Source organism: Chionomys nivalis, chromosome 1 (assembly GCF_950005125.1).
Source record: "Chionomys nivalis chromosome 1, mChiNiv1.1, whole genome shotgun sequence".
NCBI lineage: Eukaryota > Metazoa > Chordata > Mammalia > Rodentia > Cricetidae > Chionomys > Chionomys nivalis.
Window position 1 is genome coordinate 135,895,327 of NC_080086.1, and position 16,470 is coordinate 135,911,796.

The 16,470-nt window shown below is 45.9% G+C and overlaps 1 protein-coding gene across 5 annotated transcripts in view; it reads left to right on the forward strand.

Annotated features, from left to right (window-relative positions):
- The window catches only part of Ift172 (intraflagellar transport 172), a 40,061-nt gene that overhangs the window by 8,393 nt on the left and 15,198 nt on the right, over window positions 1–16,470 (forward strand). For all 5 annotated transcript variants that reach the window (XR_009057745.1, XM_057781352.1, XM_057781343.1 and 2 more), the window contains 9 exons: window positions 1,052–1,213; window positions 1,521–1,574; window positions 1,762–1,865; window positions 2,020–2,105; window positions 6,053–6,165; window positions 6,810–6,977; window positions 10,925–11,061; window positions 11,275–11,382; window positions 16,291–16,375. Coding sequence is in view for 4 of the 5 variants with exons in the window: in XM_057781352.1 (XP_057637335.1) it covers window positions 1,052–1,213; window positions 1,521–1,574; window positions 1,762–1,865; window positions 2,020–2,105; window positions 6,053–6,165; window positions 6,810–6,977; window positions 10,925–11,061; window positions 11,275–11,382; window positions 16,291–16,375 (1,017 nt within the window). In the remaining variant the exon portion in view is untranslated. The remainder of the gene's footprint in view (window positions 1–1,051; window positions 1,214–1,520; window positions 1,575–1,761; window positions 1,866–2,019; window positions 2,106–6,052; window positions 6,166–6,809; window positions 6,978–10,924; window positions 11,062–11,274; window positions 11,383–16,290; window positions 16,376–16,470) is intronic.

Below are 16,470 nucleotides of genomic sequence, written 5' to 3' on the forward strand. Positions count from 1 at the left end.
CAGAGACGCGCGTCTCACTCTCCCACTTCCCTTCCCTTGCGCTTATTACCAGTTTGTTCCTGGATCTTTCCAGTCTCTCTAGAAACGTTTATCCTTTCTCTACTGTTGTTAGATCTGTTAAGGACTGAGAGTACAAAGGTAATTTATCTGTAAGACATCATACCAGGGCCAGAGATACGGCTCTTACTATTCTTTTTTTTTTTTTTTTTGGTTTTTCAAGACAGGGTTTCTCTGTGGCTTTGGAGCCTGTCCTGGAAATAGCTCTGTAGACCAGGCTGGTCTCGAACTCACAGAGATCCGCCTGCCTCTGCCTCCCGAGTGCTGGGATTAAAGGCGTGCGCCACCATCGCCCGGCCGGCTCTTACTATTCTTACAGAGAACACAAGTTCAGTTCCCAGCACCATGTTAGTGTCTCACAATCACTGGGTCTTTAGCCTTGGGGAATCAACACCCTCTTCCGACGTCTGGCACCTGCACTCACCTTTGTACACACCCACACATGTAATTCAAATTCTTTTTAAAAAGACATTGTGGTCTGGTATGTGGCCAGTGAGCTTGAGGCCAGCCTGGTCTACATAGCAAGTTCCAGGCCAGCCAGGGCTACACGTCTCAAAAAAGAAAAAAATCAAATTAGAAGAGGAAGAAAAAGAAAGAAAATCTTAGCATTTATGAGGAGGGCCAGTTGGAGATCATCTTAGGCACATGATGATATAATAACAATAATAATAGGTTCATAATTATATAACAGTAACGATGATATAGTATTCTGTCTTCATAGGTAAAGAGCGTTGTACTAAGAAGTGCGGGAACAAAGTGAGTGATTAGTGTTACCAAGTAGAGCTCTCAGAATCAAATGGCCATGGACAGCCCAGGCCATGGGGAAGTATTTCCTAGGTAGCAAACCCCTGTGTGGATGCAAGTGTTGTCCTTATCAACAGCATCCCAGGCCGAGGGAGAAACAAGGTGTCCTGGAGTTGTGTGAGGGACCAGAACACCTTCACTCTTCTCCTGCTCTGGGAAAGCCTGATGGGTTGAACTGGTCCCTTCCCAGGTGATAGTGAAGAACCTGTCTTCAGGGACCAGGGTGGTGCTTAAGTCCCACTATGGCTATGAGGTAGAAGAGGTGAAGATCCTGGGGAAGGAACGGTACTTGGTGGCTCACACATCAGACACGCTGCTGCTCGGAGACTTGAACACCAATCGCCTCAGTGAGGTAGGAACCGAGAGAGGAAGGGTGGGTAATGGGATGTCTTGGCTTGCTAATTCTGAAGACGCGGGCCCCAAGAAGTAAGATTCCCCATAGGATACCGTTCTGATATTATTTTCTGGAATATAAACTTCCACAGTCAGACTGGTTTCTCTTGGAAATATGAGGATCAGGGCAAGAGTCTGATACGGCGCACCTTTTGTGTAATGTCAAAACCTCCCTGAATGGTCTCTCTTCCTTGCCACTGACATCCTCCAGGCTTGTCTTGGGTGATTGTCTACATTGTCTATGATGTTTTCTCCTCACTTTGCAGATAGCCTGGCAGGGATCTGGTGGCAATGAGAAATATTTCTTTGAAAATGAGAATGTGAGTAGCCTCGAGTCCCTGCCCCATTTCAATAAGCGGGAGCTTCTAGTCAGAGGGGCGAGAGGCGAGGGATGGGGAGACTGCAGGTAAAGGGTGGGGATGAAACAGGAAAAGACAGGGAGAGGTCACCCTGAACTACAGTGCCCCTTCCCCCACTTCTCTCCACACCGCCTCCATTCTTCCCCAGGTGTGCATGATCTTCAATGCTGGAGAGCTTACCCTGGTGGAATATGGGAGTAATGACTCCTTGGGTTCTGTACGCACTGAATTCATGAACCCTCACCTCATCAGGTAACTGAACCCTGGAAATCCAGAAGGATTCCTTTGGGACTTCTAAAGTGTGTGTCCCCAGATCAGGCTAAAAATGTTGTCCCATGTGGTATTTCAGAACCCTCAAGAAGACCGTAGCTAAGCCCATTTTACCTTACCTTGTTTCATGTTTCAGCATCCGTATCAACGAGAGGTGCCAGCGAGGAATGGAAGATAATAAGAAACTGGCTTATCTTGTTGATATTAAGACTATTGCTATAGGTAAGATGCTCTTATAACTTTAATACTGACACAGATACCTGTATTGCACTTGTGTATCATGGGATCGTATTCAGTGATGAACCTGAAAGGCACTAGGTAAGTATGTAACCTCATTTTTACAGTGTTAGAGGAAATGTTTAAGTCCCTGTGGGTATGCCTTTATGAAGTGTCTGGCTATGGATACATTCATGCTCAGGCCTGTCAGAAGGCCTGTCCATAGAATTACCATGTTCTCTCGTCATATATCTTAGGGTCAGCAAGTTGTGAACAGTAGGGAAGAATTATCAGCAAATTTAGGAATTTTCCTGTTTAGACATCATCAAATCCTAGACTCTTTAGAACTGGAAGGACTGTATTTTTTATATTTATGTTATTAGTAGCCCTTATTATTAGTAACTAGTAACAATAGAAATGTAATTTGCATTTCACAAGTGTTTCATTTATAAATCTCCACTTTATGATTTCTGTCACCAAATGTTCCGAGCATGGAAGGAAGAACTAAGGCTAGCTTAGGATCGTGCAGAAGGTGTAGAGACGAGCACGCCACATAGTATGTCTGTAAGGATGGGACTGGCGCCAGCTACCCTGTCCGTACTTACTGCTCTGTGAGCTTACCAAAGTTACTTCGTCTTTCTTAGTGTCTTAACCCACACAGTGAACGAAGACAGCACCTATGTCAGATGGAAGCACTCAGATCCTTCCCTGCCACATAATCGTTAATAAATTCCAGCTGCTGAGAGTCATGACATATTGTTAATACTTGCTTATTCATGCCTAGTGCTGTTAAATCAGAACTTTTTGTTGCATTTACATTTAGTTTTTTACCTCATCTCTTACTCATGGGCATTTAGAGAGTGGGTTTTTTGTTTGTTTGTTTGCTTGTTTGTTTGTTTGTTTTGGGTTTTTTTCATTGTTTGGTTTGGTTTTATTTTATTTGAGACAGGGTTTCTCTGTGTAACCCAGGCTGACCTGGAACTCACTCTATTGCCCAGGCTGACCTCGAAATCAGAGAGATCCACCTGCCTCTGCCTCCGATGTGCTGGGACGAAAGGTGTGTGCTACCACAGCCAGCTGAGTATTAATTTTTTAAAGGTTTATTTTAGTTGAATGGATATTTGGCCTGCATGTATGGCTGTGCGCCATGTGCATGCCTTATGCCTTTGGAGGCCGAAAGAGGGCAGTGGGATCCCTGGAACTTGGTGGGTGTGAGCTGCCATGTGGGTGCTGGGGATTGAACCTGGGTCCTCTGGAAGAACAGTCAGTACTTTTAACCACTGAGCCATTTCTTCAACCCCTAGTTGTTTGGGGGTTGTTGTTTGGTGTGGTTTTAATCACATCACTGCTACTTGCTGAGGCCCATGCTTAGAGCAGAATTGCTGAATCATAGGAGCAGCTGTGCCTTCAGCCTGACTAAGTGTCTCCCATTGCTCTCCAAAGAGGACGGTCAATGCCCGTTCCTCTCCCAGTCAGAGTTCCTATTCTTCCACAGCCTCTCCAGGACTTGAAATGCATGGTGTGTGTGCAATGCCGTTTCATTTATTATTGTTCACTTGGATTTCTCTTCTGTGACTTCCAGTTTCTCATCCCTTATGCATTGTAAAAGTCAAGTGGCCTCTTTGTTAGAGATGTGAAATTCTGTGTATAACCTCTGATGGTTACTTACATTGTAGTTTTTTTTTCTCAGTATGTGTGGCTTGACTTTTCTCTCTTTTAGGTATCTTTAGTATTGAGACATTTAAAAATTTATTGTACGCCTTTAATCCCAGCACTCGGGAGGCAGAGGCAGGCGGATCTCTGTGAGTTCGAGACCAGCCTGGTCTACAAGAGCTAGTTCCAGGACAGGCTCCAAAACCACAGAGAAACCCTGTCTCGAAAAAGCAAAAAAAAAAAATTTATTGTAGTTATTTATGTAATGGAACCGGTTGGGGGAAGCATTTTGCCATGGCTCTCAAGTAGAAGTCAAAAGACAACCTGAGAAGCCGGACAGTGGTGACACACACCTTTAATCCCAGAACTCAGGAGGCAGAGGCAGGTGGATCTCTGTGAATTCAAGACCAGCCTGGTCTACAGAGCAAGTTCCAAAGGTATACAGAAAATCTCTGTCTTGAAAAAAAAAAAAAAGATACTCTGAGGCGATAGATCCCTCCTTTCCACTGTGTGGGTCTAGAGGATCAGACTCAGGCCCTGTAGCACACACCTTTAAACAGTAATTGAAGGGCAATGGGATGACTCAGCCTCTGAAGATGCTGGTCCAAGCCTGATGGCTCAGCTTTAGTCCCTCAGGAGAAGGCCAACTCCTGCAAGTTGTCTTCTGACTTCCACGTGTGCTCCTTGCAAAATAGAAACAAAGAACTAAAAATGTAATTAACAAATTCTTAGTTTAAAAAATTGAGTCTAGGGATATAGTTGAGTGGCAGAGTGCAGGGGAGCCCTCTGTTCAATCACCAGTGCTGCCAAAATAATAGTGATAATAATTGCTGGTTTTGAGGTCTCATTTAAAATAATAGTGATAGTAATTGCTGGGTTTTGAGGTCTCATTTAAAAACTTTCCCCCATATTCCCTCCTATATTTTAACTTTCTTAAGTTTTGCTTTCCATCTGGAATTTATTTTTGTATGTGATGTGGGTAGGGTTTTAACTTTATTTTTTTCCATCTGTGTAACCATTTACTGAAAGCCCTCTAATTTGTTATACCATCCCTGTCATAAGTCAAGCTTTCGTATACATATGGGCCTCTTCTTAAGATAGTTTCCTATTTCATGAATATTACATTTCACATCTGAGCTCAGAAACGCAGGTATCTGCACTGGGAATGATATGTAGGCCAGGAGGCCTAATTCTCGTGGCGGTGATAACTCAGACCTCAGACCTGTCCATTCTCTCGCGCCGTGAATTTTACATATTTTTTAATATATGTAAAATGACAGTCGGTTCTCTGAGTCACCGGTCCCTTTTAATGTAATGAAAATTATAGGCATTTCTCAGGAAAAATGCATAAATATCAAATGTTATATATAATTGCAGGGTCCCTATGTGGTCCTGGAGGCTCTAACAGACTTGGTTTGGTCTGGCTTTGGTTACTGTGTTGTTTTCCAGTGTTTGAAGGCAGGGTCTCACGTTGCCCTGACTGGCTTTGAATTCCTGGTCCTCTTGTCTCAGACTCCTGGATACTGGGATTATAGATATGAGTCATCATGTCTGCTGTCATAATTTCTGTCTCCAGGTTATCAGTCTGTGTGCCAGCTGGTCCCATTGGTTATCCTCCTGCCTCAGCCTTTTTGCCTTGTGCTTGAGTTCTGGGTGTGAGCCACTGAGCTTCACTGAGACAGCTCTCCTCTTGTGCATCCATTTGCTCTGGTGACTCCGCGCAGCCAGGGTGACATCACCAGGTCATTTCACTCCTCAGCTCTCTCTGGTACTCAGTAACACGGTCACCCTCTTTCACTGTCTTTTCAAGACAGGGTCAAATGAGGCAGCTGGAGCTGGCCTACATAGAAGGGTCTGACCTCAAACCCCCTCTTTCCGAGGGCTGGGTTATAGCAGTGTTCCACCATTTCTCCATGAGATCTTCTATCTAGTTGCCTATAAAGCCAAGTAAAACATCTAGACAAGTTTATTGACAGTATTTCTCTGTGTAGCCTTAGCTGTTCCTGACTGTCCTTGAACTCTCTCAGTAAACCAGGCTGGCCTCAAACTCACAGAGATCCACCTGCCTCTGCCTCCTGCGTGTTGGGATTAAAGGTGTGTGCCACCACACTTGGCAGGACACAGTTTTTTAAGCATCTTAGAAAAATTGTGCAATATTGGTCATTTGTGGTCCCCATTGATCCCCCTGGACTGATAAAATGTTCCTAAATCCCAACATGATTATAAAGCCAGCATTCTAGAGACCAACTACAGCCCTCTACATGGCAGGGTTCGCTCTTCTTACCCTGTCTTCTTTGCAGTGGATCTGATTGGCGGCTACAACATTGGTACTATCAGTCACGAGAGCCGTGTGGATTGGCTGGAACTTAATGAGACTGGGCACAAGCTTCTCTTCAGGGATCGGAAACTTCGTGTGAGAAGGGTTACTAGGGTTTTAGGCCTGGGCTGGTCCACAAGCTGTTACCAGGGACTGTGGGGGCAATGCAGGACATAAGTTCTTGGTTCCATATGCCATTAGCATAGCAAAGTGGACCAAGGATAGTCTATACGCTGTCAGAACCTGACCTAGGGACCCTGACAGAGACTATTTACAGGCTGCGTCCTCGTGAAGCTGCTTACCCTCCTCAGGTCCAGCTGCCCTTGCCCCGTCCCACTGCCGCAGTGTGCTTCAGCCACACTTAGCTGAAGGCATGGACGCTGACTCGAGCAGTCTCTTGTCAGGGTGGCATCACCAAAGAGGTTCGCTTTCCTTGTGATGCTTCATTCCAGTGAGAGCCTCGCTGCAGACTGTCAGCTCACTTAGTTTGTGTGTAGCCCTACCTGCTAATCTGGCCCAGGGTTACTCTAAGAACCTATGCTCTATAGTCTGACCTTCACCTGACCACACCTTGAATTAGATCGTGGTTGTTTGGTCATCTCATACTCGACCAGTCAGGATTTACCAACTTAGCACGAACTCCAAGGGCTGGCAACTCAGCACATAACTGACTGGTGGGTCATTTCACTGTGGGGGAAATGGGCAGAACCAAATGACATCAGTGCTGTCTCCCTCTCCAGTTGCATCTATATGATATTGAAAGCTGCTCCAAGACAATGATCCTCAACTTCTGCTCCTACGTGCAGTGGGTTCCCGGGAGCGATGTGCTGGTAGCCCAGAACCGAAACAGCTTGTGTGTGTGGTACAACATTGAGGCACCCGAGAGAGTCACCATGTCCTCTATCAGGGTACGTTGGTGCCAGGAGGCCCAGGTGTGTCGCTCTAACTCATTAGCGCTCCAAGAAGAAGTATGTGGAAACCGTGTGGTGTTCTCTACCACCACCCACAGTCGCTATGATAAAACTGGCAAGCGAAATTTTCACCCCCTCCCCATACTGGCCTGGCCTCCAGAATTATCCTTGCTTGCGTTTCCTGACCTTGTATTGCCTTCCTAGAGATGAGGCCACATTCCAGTGGCCCTGGGACTATATAAAGTCACCATATGGCATTCTCTGTAGTCTAGAAGACAGACCCCAGTAGGAGGGATGGTTCCATGCCATCATCTTTGTCCTTGTTCTTGGCCATTCAAAATCCCTCCTTTTTCAAATTACACATAAAACAGTCTTTACTGTCCCATCGCAACACCACACACACACACCACACACACATCCTCCACACACCACATACCACACATACACACCACACAACACATACACCACACACACACACCACACACATACCACACACTCATATGCAAGCCCTTGAAGGCTCAAGTTAGCCATCATGTAACTTTCTCCCCACAAATAATATAGGACCTTGCAAGGCTTTGACTTTGGTTACCTGTCTTTTTTCATTTTCATTCTAACATTTATTTATTTATTTATTTATTTATTTATTTATTTATTTATTTAGTGTATGTGTGTATGCATCTATGGAGGCCAGAGGACAACTTGTGGGAGTCTGCTCTTCCCACCATGCAGGTCCTGGGAGTGAATGCAGGCCAACAGGCGCCTCTACCTGTCGAACCTTCTCTCTGGTTCTTAGTGCTAATCTTCGTTGTTGCTGCTGCTGCTGTGCTGGAGTCAAACCCAGGCTTCAAGCGCACTGCACAAGTATTTACCACTGCGCTTCCAGGAGTAGTAAAGGGTTCCTTTAGTTTTGATGGGTTTTTGTTTTAGTATTTTGTTTTGTTTTTATTTCTTTTTTTGTGTGTGGGTTTTTTGTTGTTGTTTTGGTTTGGTTTTGGTTTTTGAGGAATTTTTTTTAATTATTTATTCATTTATTTATTTAATTTTTAAAGAAAGAAAACAAACTATCTTTTTTCATTTTACATGCCATTCCCAGTTCCCACTCCTTCCCCTCCCTCCCATTCCCCTGCCTTTACCTCCTAAGTGCTGGGATTACAGATCTGGGCCGCCATGCCTTGCTATAAGATTTTTTTTAACTCCCAAAATGGGCATCATTCATATTCAATGTCTCATTCTTTCTCTCCTTTCCTTCCTCCCTGAATGACCTGGAACTGGAACTTGTAACCCAGGCTGGCCTCCCTGAGTGCTGGTATCACAAACAGGGGTCACCACACATGATTAACCCAATAGATAACTTGTGTGTTGTGCACATGTATGCAGTGTCTGCTGAGGCCAGAAGAGGGCATCAGATCCCTCCGAGCTGGAGTTACCGGCCACTTGCTGTGAGCGCCCATGTGTGTTGGGAACCAAGCTTGGGCCCTCTGCTGTAGCAGTGTTCTTAATCTCTGAGCTGTCTACTCTTGCCCCTTCGGTTGCTCCTAAAACCTACTTTTTTTTTTTAATGTTTTGACACTTGACTACAATTTTTGTACATAGTAGTTTTCCTCATGAAGGGGTCTTGCCATATCGCACAGACTGGCCTCAGATTTCGGGGCCCAGGCTGTCCTCCTGCCCTGCCTCTTGAGAGACAGGGACTGTCGTCACAGACCACCCATCGGGTTAGAGGGTTTGGGGGTTGTTTTTGCAGTAGATGGCTAGCGACTGAACCTGTGCATTAGAAGTGAATTCTCTGGTACTGAGTTGTACTCCAGCCTTTTTACATGAATTTAAATGATATCCCATGCAGCATATGTTGGGTTTCATGTAGTTCTGAACACACACATCGTGCTCAGTCTTGGAAACGTTTCAGCCACTCTCTCTCGGAACGCTGTTACCATTCTCCCAGGAATTCTGACTCAGCATATGCTACGTTTCTTGTTCCGTCTTGTTTGCCTTTTCAGCTTCTTCTGTGTCTCCTTCTTCTGCTCCATGAACATTCCAGATAGTATCTTCAGCTCTCTCCTTCAGCTCCTTGGCTCACTCTTTTCCTTGTCTGCTGCTTATGCCACAATTGGGGTTTTGCTTCAGAGTTAAATTTGGGCCAGGAGGCTGGGCGGTGGTGGCGCACGCCTTTAATCCCAGCACTCGGGAGGCAGAGGCAGGCGGATCTCTGTGAGTTCCGAGACCAGCCTGGTCTACAGAGCTAGTTCCAGGACAGGCTCCAAAAAACCACAGAGAAACCCTGTCTCGAAAAACCAAAAAAAAAAAAAAAAAAATTTGGGCCAGGAACTTCTCCATGTTCAGTGTCTCAGGCTTCACTTCCATAAAATTTTATTTGATTCTTTTTCCAGTTTGCCCAGCCACTCCGGTCTTTCCTTTGTTAATTTTCCATGTCATTTTTATATCTTCAGATATGTAATATTTAATTTTATTACAATGCATTATCTATAACTGCTATTTTTAATATCTAAAATGCTTAAAGACCTAAAATTATTGTTTATAATTACAATTTATTCTTTCATACTGGTTGTGTTGTATGTGCGTGTGCTTGCACACATACACCGACATGTTACTCTGAAGGCAGTCTCTACTTGTTTTCCCGCTGAGATGGTTGTTTGCTTCTGTAGCAATCAGAATCCATGTTAAGGCTGTGCTCCACTTGCTTTGGTGCCCTTTACTACAGAACGGGCCAGGCCCGGTTTACTCAGAGACTGACTCAACCCATGCACGTGCTGAAGGCCCGAGGCTCATTGTCAGATACGTGCATTCGCCTTCGGAGCAGCACCCCCTTTCCTGCTGCTCAGATTGTAGCTTTGGGCCTTTGCCCTTCTGTCTGGTCTCTTTTTTATTGTTTATTTATTTTTATTTATTTACTTATTGTGTTTTTCGAGACAGGGTTTCTCTGTAGCTTTGGAGCCTGTCCTGAAACTTGCTCTAGTAGCCCAGGCTGGCCTTGAACTCACAGAGCTCCAATTGCCTCTGCCCCCGAGTGCTGGGATTAAAGGCGTTGGCCACCACCACCCAGCTAAAAAATGTCATTTTACTGATTTGTTTTGTTTTGGTTGTTTGGTTTTTTGTTTTTTAAAGGAGGATGGGTAGCATAGAGGTGGGGAACATTCTTAGTGATTTTGTCACGTGAACTGAGCAGTGCAGGAAAAGAAAAAGTATGTTCTGGGTTCAGGTTCAAGCTGTAATTTAACTGGAGGACCCCCAAGAATATCTCAGTCTGGGGCCTGGGGAAATGGTTCCATGGATAAGGGTGCTTGCTGCCAAGCCTGATGACTTGAGTTCAATCTTCAGAACCCACATGGATGGACACACACATGCTAAATAAATAAATGTGAAAAAGTAATTATATAGGTATATATTACAGGGTTTCTCTGTGCAGCCCTGGCTATCCTGAAACCTACTTTGTAGACCAGGATAGCCTCAAACTCAGAGATCCACCTGCCTCTGCCTCTTTTGAGTGCTGGGATTAAAGGTGTGTACTACCACTGCCTGACAAAATAATATACTTTAAAAAGAATATCAGTCTAAGACTTGAGAAGATAACTCATTTGGTAAAGTGCTTGCTGTTCAAGTAGAGGGGCCTGAGTTTGAGCCCCAGAACATATAGCAAGAAAGTGAAGCGTGTTGGTGCACACTTAAATCCCAGAGCTGGAGAGGCAGAGACAGGCAGACCCCTAGGGCTCAGCCCAGCTTACTTGGTAAATTCCAGGGCCAAGCTGAGATCCTGGTTGAAGAAAGAAAGGGTGGAAGCAGCTGAGGAGTGACACCCGAGCGTGTCTTCTGGCCTGCTCACATGTACAAGTGCAGTCACACGCGCACCCACAGTCTGTGCGTGCACACACACCCCTAAGTCTGTTTCCTACTGAAGAACTGGGTGCCACTCTTTGTATACTGTGCAGGGTGACGTTGTAGGTCTGGAGCGAGGTGGAGGGAAGACAGAGGTGATGGTGACCGAAGGGGTGACGACTGTGGCCTACACCCTGGACGAGGGCCTGATTGAGTTTGGAACAGCCATCGATGATGGCAACTACACCCGGTGAGAGCTGCTAACAGCCAGTGTGGGCCTAGTGGATGCCTGCAGTGACCCATTAAACTGTCACAGCTCAATGGGGACCATGGGAGGAGCCTAGACAAAGGGTAGTATTTCTGGCCCTTTCTTCCCCCCTCTTGCTGCTCCAGCAGCACCAGGGTTCCTCTCTGCTCCTCCTGATCCTGCTTCACTCCTGTGCTTTCTTCCCTTCCTCTCCAGGGCAACAGCCTTCTTGGAGACCCTGGAGATGACCCCAGAAACAGAGGCAATGTGGAAAACCTTGAGCAAACTGGCCCTGGAGGCAAGGCAGCTCCACACTGCTGAGAGGTGAGAGCTGTGGAACTGAATGCTGGCCACTAGGAGGCCTGTGGGTAGTCACCTCTGGGCTGCTTCTGTCCTGTGTGTGGGCACTGCTTCCCACACACCCCAACAACATGACCCCTCCCTGGTGCACTTACTCCAAACACCCTCCTACTCTAGATCAATATATCTTTTTAAAAATAGTTTTAAATTCTGTGAATAAGAATGTCAATGTGTGGGTTTGTGCAAGTGAGTGCCAGTGCCTGCCAAGGTCAGAAGAGAGTGTTGAACCTCCTGGAGCTGGAGTTCCAGGCGGTTGTGAGCCGCCTTGATAAAGGTGCTGGAACCAGACTCCAGTCTCTACAAGAGCAGTACACACTCCTGACTGCAGAGCCGTCTCTCTAGCTCTGAATATGCCCTAATGTTTTAGCTTCTCCTTTGCAAGGTTCTCCTTTAAGAGGTTGTTTCTTGTTTGTATTATTACTGTTTACATATTTAAAGTTTTTACGTTTTTAAGATTTAGTTACTTTGAACTGGGTGTGTTTTAGTCACTTTTCTATTACTGTGGCAAAACACCGTGACCAAGGCAGTCTATAAAAGAAGCACAAGGGCTGGAGAGATGGCTCAGTGGTTAAGAGCATTGCCTGCTCTTCCAAAGGTCCTGAGTTCAATTCCCAGCAACCACATGGTGGCTCACAACCATCTGTAGTGAGGTCTGGTGGCCTCTTCTGGCTTTCAGGCATACATATAGACAGAATATTGTATATATAATAAATAAATAAATAATATTTAAAAAAAAAAAAAAGAAGCACAAAATGAGCTTACAGTTCCATGATGGGGGCAGTGCGAGCACAGTGGCCTGGACAGCTGAGAGCTCATCGTGGAACCAGCCAACAGACAGCACTGGAGATGGCAGAAACCTTTTGAAACAGCAAAGCCTCACCCCAGTGACAAACCTCCTCCAACAAGGCCACACCTCCCAATCCTTCCCAAACAGTTCCACCTCCTGGGGACCAAGTCTTCAGACATCTGAGCCTGTGGGAGGCAGTCCCATCCACACTGCCACAGTGTGTCTGTGTGAGGGTCCATGTGTGGGTATGTCCACATGAATGATGGTCCCTGCAGAGGCCAGAGGTGTAGGATGCCCTGGAGCGAGAGCTTCAGGCAGTTATGAGCCTTCATATGTAGGTACTGGGAATTGAACTCAGGTCCTCTGCAAAAGCAGTACACACTCTTAACCACTAAGCCATCTCTGCAGCCTGCCCAAGTCTTTTTAACATACCTCTGTGTCTTTCCTGGGTGTGGTACAGAGGTAATGAACACATTTGGGACCTCAAATTACTTGAGTTCAAACGTTGATTCAACTTTTCATCTTGTATAAACTTAGAGAGGTCATTCACCCTTTCCAACCCTGGGATTTGATTTTCTTCATATAAAATGGGGGCACTGATGACAGTATTTACCACATAGTATTATAAAGGAGAGTGGCGATGGTAATGGCGGTGAAGAACAAGAAAGAATCTGCAAAAGGCTTAGATGTAAGGGCTTAGTAATGTCAGCTGCTTCTGGGAAGCAGCTTGAGCTTTTTCATATACACCCCTCCTCCCTTGACCCCATGTAAGCTGTCTGCAAGTTCTCAGGACTCTACCTTGTCTGTCTGTGTGTCTCTTTGTCTGTCTGTCTCTCTCTGTGTGTGTCTGTCTATCTCTCTATCTATTTGTCTGTATGTCTGTCTACTTTTTACCTTTTAAGGTGTATTTGTTTTATTTTTACGTGTATGAATGTTTTGCTTACATAGGTATTCATATATGGCTGGCACCCATGGAGGTCAGAAGAGGGTATCAGATCCCGAAACTGGAGTTACAGGTGATTGTGAGCCACCTTGTAGGTGCTGGGAACCAAACTCAGGTCCTGTACAAGAGCAACAAATGCTCTTTAACTGCTAAACCATCGTTCTAGCCCCAATTTTGTTTTTTGGCTTGTTTTTTTCAGATTTTGTTTTTAAGCAAAGTCTAGTGTAGCCCAGGCTGGTCTCAAATTTCATATATAGCCAAGGGTGACCTTGGAGTTCTGATCCTCCTGCCTCTTCCTCTCAGTGCTGAGATTGCAGGCTTGCACTGCCTCACCGGTTTATTCAGTGGTGGAGATCAACCCAGAGCTTAGCGAACACTAGAGTGCTCTACCAGCTGAGCCACATCCCAGCCCAGGTCTTAGTCTTCACACGTAATCCCAAGTCTGCTATCTGGCCTGGCCATACGACCACCAGTGCAGACCGCCAGCATCTCCCACCTCAGTCGTATAAAAGCCTCTTCCCTAGCCTTACTGATGTTAGCCTTGTCCTTCAAAATCTGCCCATCACACAGTGGGGACCCACAGTGTAGACCAAGTTGACCTCAAACTCAGTGATCTGCTCAGATTCCCCAGTGCTTAGTTTAAAAACCTGTGCCACGACATTTGACCTATTTTTTTTTTAACTAAGGGGCTAGAGAGATGGCTCATCAGTTAAGAGCTCTGCTTGCTCTTCCAGAGGTCCAGGATTCAATTCCCAGGACCCACCTAGAAACTTACAGTCTTCTGTAACTCCAGTCCATGGGATCCAATGCCCTCTTTTGGCCTTGGGGAACACCAAGCATGCATGTGGTGTACAGACCACATGGAACATAGACATATATGCAGACAAAATACCCATACACATAAAATAAATATTTTTTAAAACCATCAATATAGGACCAGCAAGATGGCTCAGTGATTAAAGGGTCTTGTTGCATAAGCCTACTACTGATGAGTGTTCAATCCCCAGGACCCACAGTAGATGGAGAGAATCAACTCCACAAGCACAGCATAGCACAGGCATGCCTGCATTCACACACATGTAATACAGACACACAAATAATAACTAAAGTAATTTTTAAGACCATCAGTTAGAGGGCTGGGGCTTGCCTGGCACACATGATGCCTGGCTTTGATCCCCAGCACCACATATGCCAGACATTATAGCACAAGCCTATAATTTCAGCATTTGGGAGGTGGAGGCAGGAGGATCAGAAACTCCTTGACTATATAACGAGTTCAAGACCAGCATGAGCTACATGAGACCCTGTACATAAAACAACAACCACAAACCCACTGTGTTGTATAACTGGTTTTGCCTAGAATTTTCCAGTAGTTTAGTCTTATATTTGATATAAACCTAGAATGCTTGCTGTGGCCATGGTGCAAGTATTTGCCTCCGCTTCTTTCTTATCTACTTGCTCAGCAGCTTCTAGCCACATTGTACCCCTTGGTTATGAGCAGGCCCTCCTCATCCTTGCTGGGCGTGTGCACAGCCGTCCGCTCTGCCATGTCTTGCCATGACTGACTCCCTTAACTTTTTTTCTGTTGGCATAGATTAAGCATATACACTAATGGGTTTCTTTATGGTGTGTAATTCATTTTTACCATATTCACCCCATTGCCCTCTCCTGTCCCCTCTCACTGCCTCTGATCCCCTTCTTCCCAGCTACCCCCCCTGCTACCTTTGGCTTTAATGATTCCATGAGTTTCTTTTAGAGTTGCTTACAGGAGCATGGGAGGGTGAGGGGTTGCTTACAGAGGTGTGAGAGAGGGGTTGCTTACAGGAGCATGGGAGGGTGAGGGGTTGCTTACAGGAGTGTGGGCACCTTACCAGTGGCCACACCACTAAAGAAAGTGTCTTTCCCTCCCCCACCAACCATTAACTGCCCTTAGATCCTGAGGGAGGGCTGGGGCCTCATGAGTGTCTCCATCCCCATAACAGGCTATGGTCCCCACATGGCAGAGCCATGTCATACCTGGAAGACAACACCCTCCCTTTCTTCCAACTCTTACGTTCTTCCTATCCCTCTTCCATGGTGTCCCCTGAACTTTGATACAGATGTGCCATTTACGGCTGAGCATTCAACAGTCCCCACCCTCATTATTCTGACCAGTTATGTCCCTGCAGTTACATCTGCCACTACTCGCTGAAGCTCCTCTGATGGAGGGGCATAAATGTAATTATTTGGAGGGCAATCTGGTGAGCACATGATGTACATTTATAAAAAGTAACAGTGGTCGCTTCCCAGCTAGGACCTGTGACTTCCCAGTCACAGACTCAGGACTAGTTTTACAGCACCAGATGTGAATTCCCTTTTTTTTTTTTTTTAAATATTTATTTATTATGTATACAATATTCTGTCTGCATGTGTACCTGCAGGCCAGCAGAGGGCACCAGACCCCATTACAGATGGTTGTGAGCCACGATGTGGTTGCTGGGAATTGAACTCAGGACCTTTGGAAGAGCAGGCAATGCTCTTAACCTCTGAGCCATCTCTCCAGCCCCTGTGAATTCCCTCTTACTGGGCAAGTCTGGAATCCAACGAGGAAACCCTTGGTTCCCCCCTTAACAGACTTGTCACTTTAGCAGTGAGCATATTTTTGCCCGGCCAGTGACTAGCTGCTTCTTGTAGCCCGGTCCCAGCCAATGTCAGTGTCTCGGCCACTGTGACAGCTGCTCATTTTACTTTTCATTCTCTCCTTATCTTTGCTCATGGACTATTATCTGTCTCCACAGGAACAGAAAATCCCAGAGAGCAAGGCTTTTACCTCCCTGCGCCTCTCTGGGCTTTCTGTGAGGGTCAGCGGTGTCGGCACACTATTTGCTGAACGGGTGACTGAGTGACAGCCCTGTACTAATGTAACGCTGGTGTTGTTGAACGGGTGACTGAGTGACAGCCCTGTCTGTACTAATGTAACGCTGGTGTTGAACGGGTGACTGAGTGACAGCCCTGTCTGTACTAATGTAACGCTGGTGTTGTTGAACGGGTGACTGAGTGACAGCCCTGTCTGTACTAATGTAACGCTGGTGTTGAACGGGTGACTGAGTGACAGCCCTGTCTGTACTAATGTAACGCTGGTGTTGTTGCCTTTGTGCTGCAGGTGCTTTTCTGCTCTGGGTCATGTTGCAAAAGCTCGATTCCTGCATGAGACCAATGAGATTGCAGATCAGGTGTCCAGGGAATATGCAAGTATCATCCTCTCGCTTCCTTCAGTCTCCCAAGCTGGAGTTTCTGTTCATTTTCTTCCCTGATTCCTACTTTCCCAGACTCTCTAGCTTCC